Source organism: Procambarus clarkii, chromosome 68 (assembly GCF_040958095.1).
Source record: "Procambarus clarkii isolate CNS0578487 chromosome 68, FALCON_Pclarkii_2.0, whole genome shotgun sequence".
Taxonomy (NCBI): Eukaryota; Metazoa; Arthropoda; class Malacostraca; order Decapoda; family Cambaridae; genus Procambarus; species Procambarus clarkii.
This window is the reverse complement of record NC_091217.1, coordinates 9774429-9792942: the sequence shown is the minus strand read 5'-3', so window position 1 is coordinate 9792942 and position 18514 is coordinate 9774429. Positions and strand designations below refer to the sequence as shown.

Sequence of the window (18514 nt, the reverse complement as noted above, 5' to 3'; positions counted from 1 at the left end):
TCAGATACACTCTCATATAAAGAAGCAAGTCTGAAATTAAGAGAAATGAGTGTCTACAACACACTGATTATCATTCTTATACAGTAATTTATGTTTTACAAATAAATTTACGAATAAAGTTTTCAAATATTTTCACAAGTAAAACTGTTTTCTTCAGCAATTATTCTGTTGAAATCAAGATATAGAAAGAATATATTATACAACTACTACATTGTTGCTACTCACAAGCTCCTCAGGTGTAACACTGGCATCTTCAACATAGAAGACCCTGAGTGATGCAGCAGTTCCTTGCAGTGCAAAGTAAAAGAATCTGTTGGTGAAAGAAAAAATAATTTTAATCAAAATTTTGGGATGTCTTAATTTTATAATAAATAATAATTATTGCAAACTAAATGGCATAATAATGTGACATCACTCAGTCAAGTTAGGTTAATGCCAGTAACTGGATTGGTAATCATATTAAAACAACACTACCTTTGGTTTAAGTGACTTCAGCAAGCCATGGGATGCCTATCTTTAGGATATATTGTACCTATACCCATTATATTTATTCAGGAATTCATTGTTTATTATTTGTCAGCTTCCTCAGGGCTCTCGTAAACAGACGGCATTTTTTTTTTAAATCATAGGCAACATTCCTGGGTGTGAGAACGTCAGTACTGAGTGAGCAACCAAGGCTGGCACACGCAGCATGAGCTAACAGCACTGCTGTTCTGTTTGTGACCACAGAATCGCCTAAAAAGTATAAATATATATGTAACTGGTATTATTTAGCCATGATAGTATTACAGAAGAACCTGACTGTGATAAAGACTGTATACAATGTTCAGATATCAGTGAATCAATGCTGATCAAGATGTTCACAGCACTAGCCACAGCACACTGCCATTATTTCATCCATCAAAGAATCTTCAAATGACTTCTCATGTTCCTTTACAAAATAAACTTGTGGAAAATTATTCATTTACCGGATTTAATGACCAGGATTCTGATAATAGCAGGATTGTGGTGAGAATTAGCGATGTGCACAGTATGGTTGGAGGAGTAATCTTGGTGAGGAGGGAGGGAGGGAGAGTTGGCATTATCTCCTAGCGTAGTCTGCTGGCTGCTGTACTTGTCATGCAGTTTTTTGTTGCCACTATGTTGTTTGAACACCATAACAGCTTAGTTCAGTATTGTGGGAGGAGTAATGTTGGCGAGTTAGGTGTTGAAGGAGTGAGGGAGGGCTGGCCTGGCGTGGCAGCCCACTCTTTGTTTTTTTGGGCTCACCATACCAACTTAGTGGTTCGTTATGGTGAACACATATGTAGATAGGTATATACAATGTGTGTATATAGTGTCATAACAGCAAAAACACCATTAGATTGATTGTAGAATATATGTGTCACATATATGAGCCCCATAATTTTGAGTATATAGATGTTCCACACATTGAACTATATAAATTCCACAATTTACACACTTTTGAATAATAAAAAATGCAGAGAGGAAACGAATGAGAAACATCAAAATAGTTGTGAAACATTATATTCGTGACAACTGCCACCCCATGGGGTGGACAGAGTAATCCCGAACGCTCCATCGCTCAGCACCCATTATTTGCTCGATTTCCCAGCTCCATCACAGCTAAAGTATGTCACATACAATTTTTTTTTTTTAGTTTCCCCATAATCAGAGACTGCATTTTAATAATGTAAGAAGAGAAAAATAATTTTTGGGAAAGAATTTATTTTTGGCGAACCAAGGGGGTGTCATATTTTAATTTATATGACAAATATGACAAATAGTGTCATATTTGCTCTGTACCTAGTGGTACCCAATCTCCTAATTTTTATGTAATATCAAACAACCTTATCATTGTGTTCATTGCTGTCTTCTTTTATGTGCTAGCCATATGCTGTATTGTGACTACCAATTTTTGTCAACTACCATTTTAAGCTGTCATTGCAATCAATCATAGCTACCTATGTGCTTTAATATACTGTACCTATAATTTTCTCTCATCTTTTTTTTTTTTTTTCATTCCATGTAATCTGTTATCATTTTTTTGTCTATAAATTTTGCAAGTATTTACCTCCTTAAAATTTTCTTAGATTAAGGACCTGCCCGAAACGCTGCGCGTGCTAGTGGCTTTACAAGACTGTAATTACCATAATTGTATCCTCACATTCCTTATGTACATTCTTGTATATGCATAAATAAATAAATAAATAAATAAATAATGCAGCGCAGTGGTTAATGAGGCAAGATTTTCTGTCTTTAATCCAATGATTTTTTTAATATTTATCAGAAGTTTTGGCTTATAGTTTAGAGCTTCTTGCCTATTTAATTTCTTAGACTTGTATCATGTACCCTATCAATACAGACTAGGCCTAACTACAGCAATTTTTTCTCATATCTTTGAAATATGGATGACTAGGCAGCCAGAAAGCTTGGATTACTGAGCATATTTACAAGTTAACCCAAGCATTATCCACATTAAACTGCCCTTCTTTTATCAAAAGATTTGTAGACAAGCTAAATTTTTACTAGAGTCAATCAGAACATGGTCAAACCAGTGCTCAAACAGTCTAGATTTGATCCTGAAACTGTTAGATTTTTACCTTGGTATTAAGATCACTGAGCTATCATATCTATGATGGAATTATTTTTATTACAACTAATTTGAAACAAAATATGCATTCATCTTCATCTGTATCTATTAATATGTTTTTTACTAAATGTGAATAAGAAGAAGAATACACATAACATATAATAAATAAAATACAATGTTATATCTCACCTCACACATGAAACACCTTGTGAATTATAGAGCTTTGAGGAGATTCTGGCTGTGTTCAGTGCACTGCTATTCAAGTTGTTCTTGGCTCTCAGGTCATGACCATAAATAGTTCCTGTAGTGTGATCGACTTCGAAGATATCTTGACCATTAGTCCATACCCACGTGGGATCACTGGGGCCTGGGCTTCCAAGAAGCTGCCATCCACACATGTGAGCATCCTCAAAATCACAAGACTCCTCTGTTAAGGTTCAGTTAGAATAAGTATACAACTTAAGTAGTTACACTACTTATAAAACTGGTTATTAGAGAACAAATATAAAAATCTTACATATGTATATACAGTATATATACAGTACTGTATATATTTATATACATATGGATGATGTATATATACAGTATTTATAATGCAGAATGCAGCAGTATTAAGTTACAGTATTTACCTGATATTATGCAAGGGCCAGGAGTCAAGGTAATACTGTCTATGGCAATACAACCATCTGGGGTGTCTGCTCTTATTCCTTCCACAAGGATGTTGAATATTTCATCTGAGCCAACAGTAACCTGACCATCCATCCATTCTGTTCCGTATGGGCCTTCACGGAGCCAAACCAGCACAAAATATCTCCCATGCTGATGGTAGTGATGAAAATTTAGCACCCAAGTTGTTGATTTTTTACATAAAGTTCAATATATATGACACATAATGTGCTTACAGGACTCTAAACCAAAAGTAGAACCTGAGACACATATCTAGTTGATTTTCACTATGTCAGTTTGAATACTAATTTAAGCTTTATTGAAGGTAAAATTTATCATATTTTTAAGTTTATAGTTCTTTAATTTATGTAATCTAATAAGTACACCTATCTACTGTGCCTCTATGGCTTCAACACCTTACTCTTCCTCCTGGGAGAGTGGGACTAAGGGAGGGTTCATATGGAGACAATCACAGTGGGACAGTACAAATATTTTATTTGTAAACATCCTGCAGATAAACTGAGTTTGTATATAATATGACAGCCCATCCTCTTGTTTTGGTAGTACTGTACTTATAGTAATGATGAGGACTATAATACATATACCAATGTACAATGCAATTAGAAAGAATAAATCGGTACTATTGAATTTAGACAGACCAGAAAATATTTTCTATTTATGTTGCAAAGACAAATTAAACTAACCTAACCTAACCTTCCTAGGCCTAATACAGTACATATGTGTGCTATACTAGGCCTAGGAATATTTAAGTTTGTTTTTAGCTTCATTTTTTTGGACTCAATAAAGTGAATACTGTAGTATGCATTCTAATTGCTTAGTACGTCAATCTTTGCACTAAGTTAGCTTAGCCACAATAAATTCTAAGAGACCAATGTAAAAACATAATTTACACAATTGACATGAAATGCTCTATATAAATATTTGAGTAAGAACCCCTCCAGTGACTTTGTAGGTGTTGAAGTGCATTTATCAGCATGCTTTAACTACTTGGTGTGAGAGGCAGTGAGAGGTCATATACCCCTCTAATATTTGCTCAGTGTTCATTCCAGCACTGTGATGTCTGAAGCAGTGGAAGAGGTAACGTACGATTGCCTCTGGAATATAGCAGTGGATGCAATGTTCATTTATGTCCTGTATTTATAGCTATGTGCTGCTAGTTTGGTATGTCCCAGCCTTAGTCTGATAATTGTTATACATATTTCTCTATTTTTATGTCTGATGTTTTTCCAAGCTGAGTTTCCCTTTTCTTTTCATTCTTCATCCATGTAAGAAGCTTACTTTAGAGAGCAGCCAAATGTGAGAGCTCAGAAATTTAAATGTATATACTGTTAAGTATAGGAAAAGCATATTTTGAACATATCATTTTGCTGCTTCTCTTCTCTTCTTTTTTCCCTACTTTCCTTGTGCACAAAATTACTGTTTAGTTAAATAGCATTTGAAGTAGTTGGGGGTCAGAGTTTTCAGATGTGCTTGGTGGTCCTGATAGTACTGTAGTCAGTATAGGTCACTCTTCAGATCAATTAATAAATACTAGTAGTGAGAGCATCTTTAATAACCCTGAAGTGGACATTTGAAAAGTTTCTGTAGTGCTAGTGTCAGTATGTAACCCTGAATAACTATACATGATGCAGACTAAAGACATTGTGGGATTTCACTTTAAAAATCACCAGAATGATTTGCTCAGGAATGTGTTTTTGATATAAATTACCCTTAAAGCTTTATTTATCAAACTGGAAGCCAAATTAACTTAGATATCAAATTGGTCTGTACAGAAATAATGAACAAATAATAACAATTATATATAAATTCTATAAATCCAACATTATGTTTGTAACTAATCTTCTATGTATGTACTTTTACCTGAATAAACATTTGAATTTGAGTTTGAATATACTTGATGACCAAACCACACACCAGAAGTTGAAGAGATCACAACATTTTATCTGTCCTGGACCATTATCAAGTCGATTGTGATGGGAGCGAGGAGGAGGTTGTTGTTTTAGATTTAGCTACTCAGAACGAAATGTCCATGTAGCACGGGCTATAGTGAGCCCGTAACTGAGTTCGGTTATTCGCAATAGCCTTGTTACTGTGATATTTGGGTCAAAGTTTTAGATGGAGGTGGGGGCTACCTCCATTTCCCCCCCGTTTCATTTTTGCTTCTGTTTTAGCACACAGGTTTTAGTCTTGTTTTAATAACATTATCTTGGTGGCGATATAGATGCACAGTATTCACTAGTTTGTTACATTCTTCAACCGCTTTTCTAATTATTGTAGTTGCTGTGGAATTTGCATCTAATGCAGCTGCTGTCGTTGGATTAATGTTGAGTTTGATGTGCAGGGCTTCACTTACTTCGCATTCCAGTAAGTAATGCAATAGTGGCGCCTCTGCATCTGTTCCACAGATATGGCACTCTTTAACTATTGGGTTTATTACCTTCCAGCAGCACTTTTAACCAAGTCTGAGTCTGTATGGCTACTGCCATGTCTCTGGGGTGCGAGGGAGGCACTGACATTAAGTAAGGCAAGAGTGAGGTGAGGAGCAGGTAAGAGAACAAGGTAAATGGTAGGTACCTCACTCTTGCCTTACTTAATACCCATGCCCCTCTTGCTACCACATCACATTCACTCCAAAAAATCTACTACTTATGGTCTATTCATGCCCATGCCACCTACTGGGTGGCCTAATCTTCATCAATCAATCTCGCTCCCACGAGTTACAGACCCGTTTCTGTGTCAGTTAAGTCCACTATGGGCTCACCATAGCCCCTGCTATTTGGAACTTTTTGTTCCGAGTAGCTGAATCTAAAACAACAAGAACTCGCTCTCATTACAATCGACTTGATAATGGTCCAGGACGGACTGAAACGTCGTCGTCTCTTCATCTTCTGGTGTGTGGTTTGGTCCTCATATCTTCAGCCACGTTATTGTGACTCATCGTCTGCAATTATATACTTCTTATTTACCTGCTGATATATGCTGAGAGTGTGAGGACCATCCAGCACATAAGAGAATGCAAAGCAAGATGCATGTGTAGCAGAAATGTCTGTAGAGTTCATGGCACCACTTGCAAATGGGTTAACAGATTTGGTGATGTCCAGATAAGCATACCTGCCTGCAGAGATAAAGTAATACGAGCATCAGTAAACTGCACTTACGCTAATTGTGAAATAAAATGTATTCACCTAGACACATTTATCTAGATGTGCTTTCTGAGTTGGACATCAGAAAAAACCCTTGCCCTTAAAACATTTTGTATTTTAATGTGATGACTCAGTTTTCTAAAAACTGAGTAATCACATTTATTTTAAGAGGATGAAGGGTATTGTGAGATTTTTTAAGTTTAGATGTGAAAGAAATGCTAAAAAACAGGTTTCCTAGTATTGTAAGCAGGTTGAGGATGAAAAAGTTGTTTTAGCTTGAGAGCTGAGTATGACTTCTATGGGTTGGGCTCTAAGATAACTATTGATATTCTTCAGCTTTATCTTGCCCTTGTTAGGCTCAATTTAGATTATGCAGTTCAGTTTTGGTCATCATACTATAGAGTGAACGTAAATTCACTTGAGCATGTACAGAAAAGGATGACAAAGTTAATCCCAGAAATTAAAAATTTCCCATATGAAGAGATTAATTAAATTAAACTACACCTTCTATAAAAGTGAACAGTAAGGAGCAGTATAACTGAAATACCATATGTAAATGGATGAAAGTTTATCATAAAGGGAATATTAATACAATGGTAAATATATCAACACAAAACAGAACACAAAAGAATGGATACAAAGTGGATAAGTTTATCATTATCATAAGTTATAATCTGGATGATAATGAATAAAGAAACTTACCATCAGATGTGTCATCTGCTTCATGAACTTCCCACTTCATCTCATTACCTGTGTCCTGATTAATATAAAATACAAATAATTAATATATGCATAAAATTTCATGCTGTATTAGCTTTTTGCATTTCTCTAATTTTTACTGAATATTATTGATTTATAATATCTTATATTTTAGTTAAATATGAAAAAAATTGATAATCAATTTTATTTGATTATCAGTTGAATGCAGATAATCAACCCATCCAAAATCCATAATTAAAAAGAAAATTTAAGAAGTTCTGCCATAAATCAGGATAGCATGAGGAAACATTCCAAAATGTGAATGCCAATGGGCTTGGCCCTGACCATTTTAGATTTCAGATGCTTGACTATAGCATTTTATAAATACTGTGTTGTATTTCTTACAGCTCCAGTATCACTTGTCCATATACAGAGGTCTTCATCAAAGGAACAGTCATAGAGTCCAGGAGGCTGACTAGTAAGAGGTTGAGATGTGGGAATGAGTGGTGTAGTGTAGTTGATGCCATTGCTGGCTTCACTTGGTCGGACAATGCAACCGCCTGCAGCTACTACTATGTCATCCACAGCAACATCACCCATGAAACCTGCTCCCATCACTGTCTCAATAATGATCTGCAGCAAAAGAGACTTAGTTATTCAGTATACTATTAAGGAAATAAATCTTGCTAATGATATTATAAATTAAAATCTGAAGACGTCTTACTATGAAACTGTGACAATCGCATTGACCTGAATTAGTAAGTTTAACATATTTTATTAATTTAAATTATTGTCTCTATCAAATAAAATTAGATAAATAACTAATTATCTGATAAATGAGATACCCATTACAGTGACTAACCTGATGAGTATATGAAGCAGAGAATGGAGCAGAAGCATACTGCCAACCTGGATCCCATCTGGCGGTTGACGGAGCAAACTTCCAAAGAATGGTAACTGAACTTGACTCGGGCCCATACATCAGTGCTACTAACTTAGAGCCTTCAGCCCCATATCTAAAGTTAAACAAAAGGTTTGTCTTTAATATTTACATACAGGACAACAGACTTACGAGAGTTGGGACAGTGCCTATTAACAGTTGTGAATGAAAACTATACAGTATAAGAATAAAATATCCCTTATGCAGAAGCATTTATACTATTCATTATTTTAGGCAAAATAAACAAAAATATATTTTCCAATTATGACAAAGCCTATGTTAACACTTTAATTTGTACAGTATAGGCATTAAATCCATAAACAAAATACTTACATATGATACCAGAATGTGAGGCAGCGCTCAGATGATATAATTGGTGTCAGTCTTTCACTCATAAGCAAGGCTCTGCTAGATAACAGTTCCTCATCTGCTTCCACAAACACAAATCCTCCCTTGAAGGCAAAAGAGGAACTGTCAGAAAAGTACTTTACAAATCACATTCAAATTTATGCAAAATTATTTTATATCTAAAGTGATATATTGACAGCAAGATTGTTATTACATTTATTAAACAGAGTGCAAAGTGCTGACTTAGGGCAGCCTAAGATTAGAAAAGAAGGTTTGCTTGTACGTATATGCTTTATCAAATATAATGGAGAAATACAGAGCCAGCTGATAATAAAGGGCAAAATGAGGTGAAACTGTAGGGAGGTCAGAGAGGTGACAGATTATGTAAGCAACAATTTATAATATTTAAGTAGGGTTGTAATATAGAATTGCAATGTTGGTGTTGATAACACCAATAACGTATGTATTACGCAAAGGAACTTTGCACAACACTTCATGAACTTTAAGGATGCTTAACTCGTTAATAAAGGCAAAACATTTGAAAACAATCTTCAGCAATCAAACACTACAATACCATCAAGCAGAACAAAATAAATTTATACATTGCAATCCAACTTTCCAAATAAAGGCTATACTTTTCAAATATAAATTGTTATTTACATAATTCCTCACTTCTGACCCCCAATACCTTCACCTTGTGACAAGAGATCAGTATAATAATTATAGAATAAGGTAATAGTAGAACAGGTCTGGATGCAGCGACAACCAATCTATCAGGAGAATGTGAAATCACACCACCTATGGGCGTTAACAGGAACAGCCAGAAGGTCAGGTCAGACACTTTGGAGATAACAACGTTGTCAGATATGTTGTGTCCTTACTAATCCACTTGAGAGTATTAGTCAGGATCAAAAGATACCACAGGACCTCACACAGCCCTCAGGAGTTATATAAAACTTTGGACCATAGACAAAGATGGTGGTGTGAAATGAGTGTGGCATAGTGGGTATGTTGCATTGGGGGACAATGCGAGAGGGTTGAAAATCATAGCTACATGCAGAGTGGTGTTAATGGTGCTGTAAGCACTGCTTTCTTGTTCCTGTCACTTCACATCATCAATTGTATTGCCTTAAGTAAGGAAACATAGTTAGGATAACTCATTAAATTAATTAAATAAACTATTATTTTTAAACCTCGACTCCTTTGTGTTAACCTTACCCACCAAACTAACTAGTGGGCTGACCTTCAGCATTTCACATGAGACCCTTGTCCAATTGATTAGTGTCCGACTTATTGTCACTTACCTCTTCCCGAGTGAGTCAATGTCAATAAATTATTACTCAAGTGTTAATTACTCGACACCACAACACCTTAACCTTTTTGAATGCCCCAGACTCTGATCTTATAACACCTCACCCTTTGATCTCCTCAGCATCTTCACTCTTTTGACCTCACAACATCTTCACCACTTTGATCACATAACATCTTCAACTCTTTGACTTTACAACAACACCTCTCTGACCTCACAACAGCTTAACCTCTACGACTTCAAAATCCTTCGTCTCTCTCTGATCTTACAATATCTTCTTCTCTGTTACCTTACAGCACCTTAACAACTCCTTTTATGTTTATAAGCAGCTAGCCATATGTTTCTCCATTAAATTTGATAAAGTTTACTTTCAAACTGGTGTCTCAATACAAGAGTGTAGTGAAAGATCAAGTTTGGTAAACATACATGTGCTCTTTGTGTGAAAACAAGCTACAAGTTCTGTGCAGACCAATAATTCTAACTAATATTGAGAGTGATATAAATAACAACATTTGCTTAGATAGTATATATAAAATATTTGGTTGTTTTAGTTTACATTAAACCTCTCCTGGATGTAGAACCCATTGAAGATAATTAAAATCAGTAAGGTAAACATGTTTGTTTAGGCAATGTGCAAGAGCATGTGCATCACAAAATAACTAGATCAAGAATACACAGCTAAAAATGCTACATAGTTACCAAGGTAACAAAAGATAAAAAATCAAAATTATTAGTTTCCATTTAGAAAAGCTACACTGTATAACGAAATTACTTACAGAGTTATCTCTTTGAGTAGAATCAGCATAAGGTCTGGTGTCAAGGGACACTTCTCCAGGACCGGCAATTTGCCAGACTATATTACCCAAGTTCTCATCAGAGTACCAAGAGCACAGGTCATCATCAAATGTGCATGATGCAGGAGAGTTACACATTCCAGGGCTCAGTTTCACATTATCAAGAGCAAAAGTAGAGTACACACTGTTCATGTGGTCTCCAATGGTGCCCTGGAAGGCTAGACGAAAGGGCTTCAGATCCGGCTCCATATTAAGCTGTAAATTAGAGACAAACAAAATAATTTACATTTTAATAATTTTATACATATACAGTACTAACAAAACATAATAATACAAATATATTGCAATAATATATTAAATTATTCAAAAATTTTGTTAATTTTTTACTCTGGTCAAAAAGATTGGTAGATGCAGTTTAATTAATGCTGAAAACTGTAAGATTTTGAGACTAGGTAATGATGATAGTTACAAGATATGAATTAAATAGTGTTGAGATTGTGAAATTGGATTGTGAAAGGGATCTGGGAGTTATGATTAGTATGATTTTCAAGCCAAAATATCAATTCATATATGTTCGAAATAAGGCAAATAGGACACTGGGATTTATTTCTTGAAGCGTTAGTAATAAAACATCTGATATTATTCTTCAGGTGTTACATCAGAGGCGATAGATCACTTGTGTCAAACTATCAGCCAATTTGCATAACGTCTATTGTGGGAAAGTTGCTCAAATTTGTGATAGGTATAAAATTACGTAAAGAAGAACTGTGTATATGGTACATTCCAAGAATTATGGGATACCAATATAATCATCCATATAATCATCCTACCTTCATGTCATTTCCATTAAACAATATTATGGCTTAAGGATCTTTATCTACTCAGGTGTAGTGGGGTATATGATCCCAAACCTTTGTCTTTTCTGTCTGTATTCCTTGATAATGTGGGGAACATGAAAACATTCAGAATTTTTGTTTCATTTTCCAAGTGGCTACTTACACATACAATTATATATATAATCTACTAATAACTAAACCATTACTATGTCACACACTTCAAATGAAGAGTAATTACAGTACTATAATTGCTTTGTCATCATACCTGTAATGTGACCCAGTCTGGACCAAAATCTTTTCTAACATGCATAAGCAATTCTCCATCATCAATATCTCCTTCACCTACATTAAAAACTTTCAGAGAACTAGTTTGGTCCTTAACAGAATGCATGTGACTTTGGAAGGTTAAGCAGTATGGCTCAACAAGCTGGTATTTATTTGTATAGATGATTCCTTTGGACCCCTGTGGAAAAAAATAAATGTAATTAAATGCCATATATTGGTAAGTCTCAGTGGGTTTCTGAGCTTAACTCAAATACTACCACGTTTTAACCCAACACATCAGGCCTCTGAGATCCTTCCATAATTTACCAGAAGCCAGGGTCAGAATCTGGCTCAATCGACATGGCAAGGCTATCAAGGAAATCAGAGCTTGACCACAAAACTATGAAACCCACCAGAAACTATGGGTGCAACCAAACAAGCAACTGCTTGAAGGAAATTGGAATTAGGCACCGTTAGGTAACAAGGCAAACTAATCATTGTTGTGATGCAAATACTTTTACTGTGATGCACCTGACTGCCAACAGATGACAGCCTATATCAACTGAGGTCCTCAGCCAGCTTAGTTTTCCGGTTTGTCCAGCTCAATAGTGCCGATTTCTACTTTCTAATTTCGTTGTACGTCAGCATATATACTATGGTCCTCATCGCTACTATAAGTACTACCAAAATAGGAGGATGGGCTGAATGGAAGCATCTGGCTGAAGCAAATACCAAAAATGAACTGTTAGTGAGAGAGTGTAAGCAGCCATGGATTACAACATATCAGGTACAAGACACAAGCATAATGTCAGCTTAATTGTAAGGCTCCTAACACACACACAAGCAGGAACAGAATGGTAGGCAATTCTTAACACACAGTCTGAATGTCTCAAACACAATGTTATTTAAGCCAAGAGGAGTCGGCTTGAAGAACAGGGAGCACACAACCCCGCATGACAAAGCTGGTATATCTAGAGAGGTACAGAGAAACCACAAGCCTATCCCAGGAAAGGGAACCCTGGCTAAATTCGTATCAAAATGAAATGTTGGGAACATACAATATTGGAGATATAAGCACAATCGAGAGAAACAAAAACAAACAAACCAATGGCCACCAGTGGAACAAATGTTCCAGGAAAGGCCAACACCACTTAGTGGAGAGCTAGAAGTCCTCCTTGGCTTCTAGCGCCCAGTTTAATGGTTGATCTTTGAATCCTGTTCACCCAAGCAAGTGAACCAGATTTTGGTCCTGGCTCCCAGTAGGCTAAAGAACGTTCACAGAGGCCTGGTGTGTTAAGCTGAGGCTGGATGGTACAAGAGTTAGCCTTGATTAGCCACTGAGAGCTCCTTCTTAGAAAAGATACATTCAAGAAAGTGAGAATGTTTTAAGATATACAGTACCATTCACGATACTGTACTGTAGCTGAAAACGTATTACCGTACATACTGATATACATTATACAAATTACATTTGAAAAGGTGAAGATAATATTTATATAATAAATTAAATATTTATATATGAGTATACAGTAATATATATAAATAAAAATACTGGTACTTGTTCTTGAATTTGAACAAACTGAATGTGGAACCAAATTAAATCTTCCTATAAGATACTAAGAAGGGAAATTTTAGGTTTTGAGTTATCACAAGAGCTCCAGGAATGCAACCTCAAAATAAATAAGTTTTCTGTATGAATATAAAACTTAATTTAAAGTATAAGAAGTTATTAAGGATCCCAATAGTAGTCAGGTTTGTTCTCAACTCAAAAATTGGGAATTATGGGTTCAAATCCTGGGCGGGACAGAAATTGTTGGGCACGTATCCTCTCACCTAATGCATCTGTTTACCTACCAGCAAATAAGTACCCAAGAGTTTGCCCGCATGTTGTGGGGTTGCATCCTGTGGAGGGTCAGTAGTTCAACCTGGAGATGGGGGGGTGACCTTGATTTAAGGCTAATAAGTATATATAAATATACTAGCTACCTGTCCCCTAACATATTGAATAATTATTAAATATAAACTCAGAAAATAAACCTTTGGAGCAGAGGTATTCAGATAGATGTAATAATCATGAGCCTTGGATTCTTGAGGCAGGTAAGGATCATCATGACCGCTAGCATCGTGCCAAATCCAGTCCAAGTCATCTTTCCCTTCTTCTTGTCGAAATCCACACAACCCATAAGAGAATGTGCAGTACAGATCATCTTTCCTTGGGCACCTTGATGATGTAACCTGTTAAATTTAGCCATAGAGTTATTTAAACTATAAAGAAAGATATAACTTTACCTACATTATTAGTACATTTATGGATAGATTATATAATAATATTTTCAGTTTTACATATATAATAATTATAATACTTTCCATCACATCATCAAGAGAAGCATCTCCATTTTGACTCTCTGTAATCAATGCTTCAATGGTGATTATAAATTCGACTTCCATAGTCTCAGCTGGGATGTCAATCTGAACAAGTGCCCACAGATCTTCTAACGGATAATCCCGACGCAAAAGTTCCACCACTGATGATCCTTGTAGGTCCTGTGACATAAGTACAGTACGAAATTATATGTGTTAACAGTAAAAGGAATAAATTTTGATTATGCTGTTATCTGCATCGACTTTATTCAAACCAAGTAGGAATAAATTTTAGGAATTAATTTTAGGAATTTACTTTTAGGAATAAAAATATATTTCTGAATGTTGTACTGTACTAACATTTTCTTCAAATCAGAGTTTCATGGAATTGAGTTTGACAGTGTTTGAGTGCATACAGAACAGATACACTTTCTGCTTTATCATTATAGATGAAATAGGTTGGAAGGGTTTACAGGGTTTAAACAAATATACATATCGTAATGTGGGATACGTGTGATGTTATGTGCTGTACATGTGTGTGTGTATATTTATGAAGTACACATGGTGATGGTATGGTTTTAGTGTTGTTTATTCCCCATTCTTGTTTGATTAACTATTACTACCAGTTCTGAATAACTTACCTATGACTCGGGGAGGTTGGGTCTGGTAAGAAGAGACTAAACATAAAGCATAGTCTAAGTGTTAACTGATTTAACTACAAACAGTATTTTTATTTTCAAGTTAATGATCTGTAATGTGCAAACTGTACTACCATTGGGGTAAAATAACATTCCCTACTACAGTAGGTACATTGTCTGTAACTTTAAAATTTAAATTCTATTAGAATATTATAGTTACATAAAGAAAAGATATTAACTGTATACTGGGAATTAGAAAATTAAAACTATAATTTTATAATAAAGCATAGAAAATATACATAGGATTAAAAAAAAAAATTGACATTTCCTTAACTATTACCTCAGCATGAACAATGACAGGTGGAGGGCTGTCACCCACATGATGCAAAAAGAATGTAAGGCAGTAGTCAACTTCAGAATCAAGAACGGGTGTTATTAGGCGAGCAGTTACTTCAGCGCTCTTGCTTTTACCACTTGCTTGTTGTAGTGCTGCAATGTAGTGGCCAGAACCTAGTAGTGAAAATATACATTATAATGCAAGTACAGTACTGTATATATGAGGTTGTTGTATTTTCTTAAGAGAAACTGATAACCTATTACTTTATTTATTTATTTATTTACTCGATCATTCAGTAGTTTATTGTCTGTGATAATTGCTACAGTATTAAAATATTAATGGCAAAATAATGTACCAATGAAGAATATATTCATACATGCATTGTAACAGGAATTAAAACAGAGTAAATATAATGCTTGAGATCCTTTCTAAGCCATATACTGTAATTTGGTTGCTCACTGATATAAGATTCCATTGTGCCCCTCAACATGGGTTATGCATTAGGGTAGGAATACAATACAGAATGGTGCCACAGGAAATGTTCAAGCATCCCTACAGAGTCATAATGTGTTAAGGGTGACAATTCAATCCAGCCAGAATATGAGCATTAGGTCTTTCTCATTATTATCGTGTAGCCAGTTCCAACCTGTTTCCTGGCCCTTAAGGCCTTATGTCCCAACCCTGTTCTTCTCAGGTGGATTGGCCACCATTTGTACAGGGACACTTCCAGGCTATGTTATATTGCACTAACTTTTTATTTTTTTCTCGCTCTTTACTTAAATTTGTTACTTGCCTTTTTTCTGAAGCATTTCATGCCCAACACAATTTCTTCCTATAAAACTGTATTGTCAGAGCCTATGCATTTGATGGGACAATCAAGTGATTCTGCTCGGAAAGGCACTTTCATATACAGTACTGTACACTCAAAGCCTATTTTTTATGGAAACTCAACTTATTTAGTAATAATCCTTAATTAGTATAACTTAAAAGACAACTATACAGAGATAAAATAAACAATAAGATATATGAATATCAAGAAGGATAAGTAATAATAAGATGCTAGTCATTAAGTTGTACATGTTGTGAAATATGTTGAATAAAAGGTAAAGTAATTATCAGGAGACAACACTAAGTCATTACAACTACTGTATATAGTTCTTGGAAGAGATTTAAGGACAAGGATTATGATAATACGAGGGAAAGGAATGTGCCTAACTACTTGGATGGTTGGAGATTGAGCTCCAACCTGCAGGAAGCGCAACTGTCGCTCTACCATCCAATCCAAGTTGTTGATCATGCTGAATAAAAGTAAATGATTAATGGAAGATGTACAGTATATGCACATAAATCTTTATTCCCCAGAAAAACTGCACACACTTTTAAACCTATCCCTCACACATACATTAAGTTTGTGCACTGTTTTCAACCTACTATTATGAAGTGTGTGGTCAGACAATGGGTGATTGGATGAGGGAGGATTAGAAGCATTAACCCGTGCCCATGTTCCAACATCCTCGCCCACATCCTGTTTGAACTGGCATATTGGGTGACCATCATTTTCAAAGTCACACCCTACAACCAAATCTCCAATGAAGGGTGGTGGTGTTGTAGACACAGGTGGTACTGTAGGTGAAATGTCTGGTGCAGCATCTTCCGGTACCACTAAAAAACAAAAATAAAAATGACATCTGTTTATTCTTATCCATGGATTTAACTAGCATGCTCTTTGTTTTGGTAAGTGTGATAGTGAAGGAGTGAGTGTAAACTTACACATGGAATATGGTAATGGAGAATATTGGGTGCAGAAGTGTGTAAAGAGGGAGTGGATATATTTGTTTGTAATGTATTGTGTTACTCTCGTGTTTGAGGTCTTTATTATAAACACCTGTTCTATATTTCTGATATAAAGTAACATACATATACTAAAAGTAAGGAAGAGGAGGATCTGTTTGATTTTTAATATTGAGTGCCATTAAGAATAAACAAATTCTCCAGCATTTCCCCCAACCACTTTACTATTGTGCTTACCTATCAGTGCTTGCCAATCAGTGACTATTAGTGAGCTAGATGGCCAGCTCATCATGCCCAGCCTCCTGGCCACTTTAACCTGGCTCGCTAATTACCCCTCTCAATATCAACATTATCATATTTCTATTTAAAGTGATGGAATTGTCTTCAACAACCTCTTCCTTCAATGCATTCCACTTTCCTACCACTTGTACAGGGAATGAGAACTTCTTACATCTCTTTGATTCAATTGCTTATCCAGCTTCCACCGACGTCCCCATGTCCTACCTCTTTTTTATTTAAATAGGTTTCCTTTATCCACTTTATCTATTCCTCTTAATATCTTGTACGAAGTTGACATATCCGCTCTATTCTTCTCTTCTCTAAGGTTGTGAGGCAGAGTTCTCTCAATCTGTTCTAGTAACTGAGGCCTCTCAATTCTGGTAATAACCTAGTCACAAACCTCTGAAATTTCACAAGTTTCTGTTTATGCTGCACAAGGTGACAAATGAACATCTGGCATTATTAAATGGTAGGGTGCCACTGTGAACAACTGCTGAAGTGTAATGGTGCTTCTTTATTTGTGATCCCTCTCTTCTCTGACCTGATGGCTCTACATCTTATGAAAGTGAGGTACTAATAATAATGATCATAATGACAATGAAACAATAAGTTTTATCTGCGTTAGCCTATTTCCTCCTAACATGGGAACATATGTAACAAATTTTCTAAAAAAAAGACACTAATCCATTCACCATGTCATTTGTTCTAAATAGTATCACAGAAAACCACCAAAATGATAAAACCACATAAACCACTCATCCACAGTAGCACTCCACTGCTTCAAAAGATTAGGTGTCATGCATTCACTTGCTATTAGCTAACTTTTCCATTTAACAACCTAACTATTTCTTGTATTGTTCACACTCTATCCAAGTCTCGTCACACATGCACCCACCATGTCTACCTATCACCTTGACCCTCCTCTCTCCCATTCCTACCCTCAAGTTCACTCAAATACACTCTTTTTCACTACTTTATCATCATGTATTCATTCTACATGACCATACTAACTCTGAACACTCTTCCGATATAAAAGATTATCCACTCTCCTTGCAACTCACTTCCACAAGACTGTACTTCCCGCAGGATAGGATGGTTGACTGCAATGAAACCTTCTCTTCCATCCCAGGGCTCAGCCTGAATAACCAGCAGAAAGTTCTCTGGAGGATCCTGTAATGGAATTCATTTTTGCATTTTACAGTTAAAGATATAAAGAAAATAAATTTTAAGTTAAGTGCCTCCCAATTTTGTTAACTTTCATAACAAAAGTTTTACATGACCAAACTCAAAATACCTGTAGAAGGAACAGGAATACAAAATTTTGTTTTATTTTAATTCCAACTCATATGATCACCTGATATTTTTGTCCTTTTGAAATACATTAATTATCTTACATTACCTAATATGTAGAATAAAATTAAATATTTTCAGATTATGGAATAAAAATGATAAATGTTTCCTTATATTTATCTTGATACATTATTCAATCTTAACA

General features: G+C 35.5%; 1 protein-coding gene across 1 annotated transcript in view; it reads right to left on the bottom strand.

The window, feature by feature from the left end:
- Positions 1 to 18514, bottom strand: part of LOC123774758 (MAM and LDL-receptor class A domain-containing protein 1) — a 152699-nt gene that overhangs the window by 121674 nt on the left and 12511 nt on the right. The window contains 15 exon segments of the mRNA XM_069310826.1: positions 226 to 310; positions 2783 to 3020; positions 3223 to 3412; positions 6247 to 6395; positions 7126 to 7180; positions 7528 to 7755; positions 7985 to 8138; positions 8396 to 8514; positions 10496 to 10768; positions 11615 to 11812; positions 13651 to 13849; positions 13982 to 14157; positions 14953 to 15122; positions 16381 to 16611; positions 18081 to 18189. Coding sequence (XP_069166927.1) covers positions 226 to 310; positions 2783 to 3020; positions 3223 to 3412; positions 6247 to 6395; positions 7126 to 7180; positions 7528 to 7755; positions 7985 to 8138; positions 8396 to 8514; positions 10496 to 10768; positions 11615 to 11812; positions 13651 to 13849; positions 13982 to 14157; positions 14953 to 15122; positions 16381 to 16611; positions 18081 to 18189 — 2574 coding nt within the window.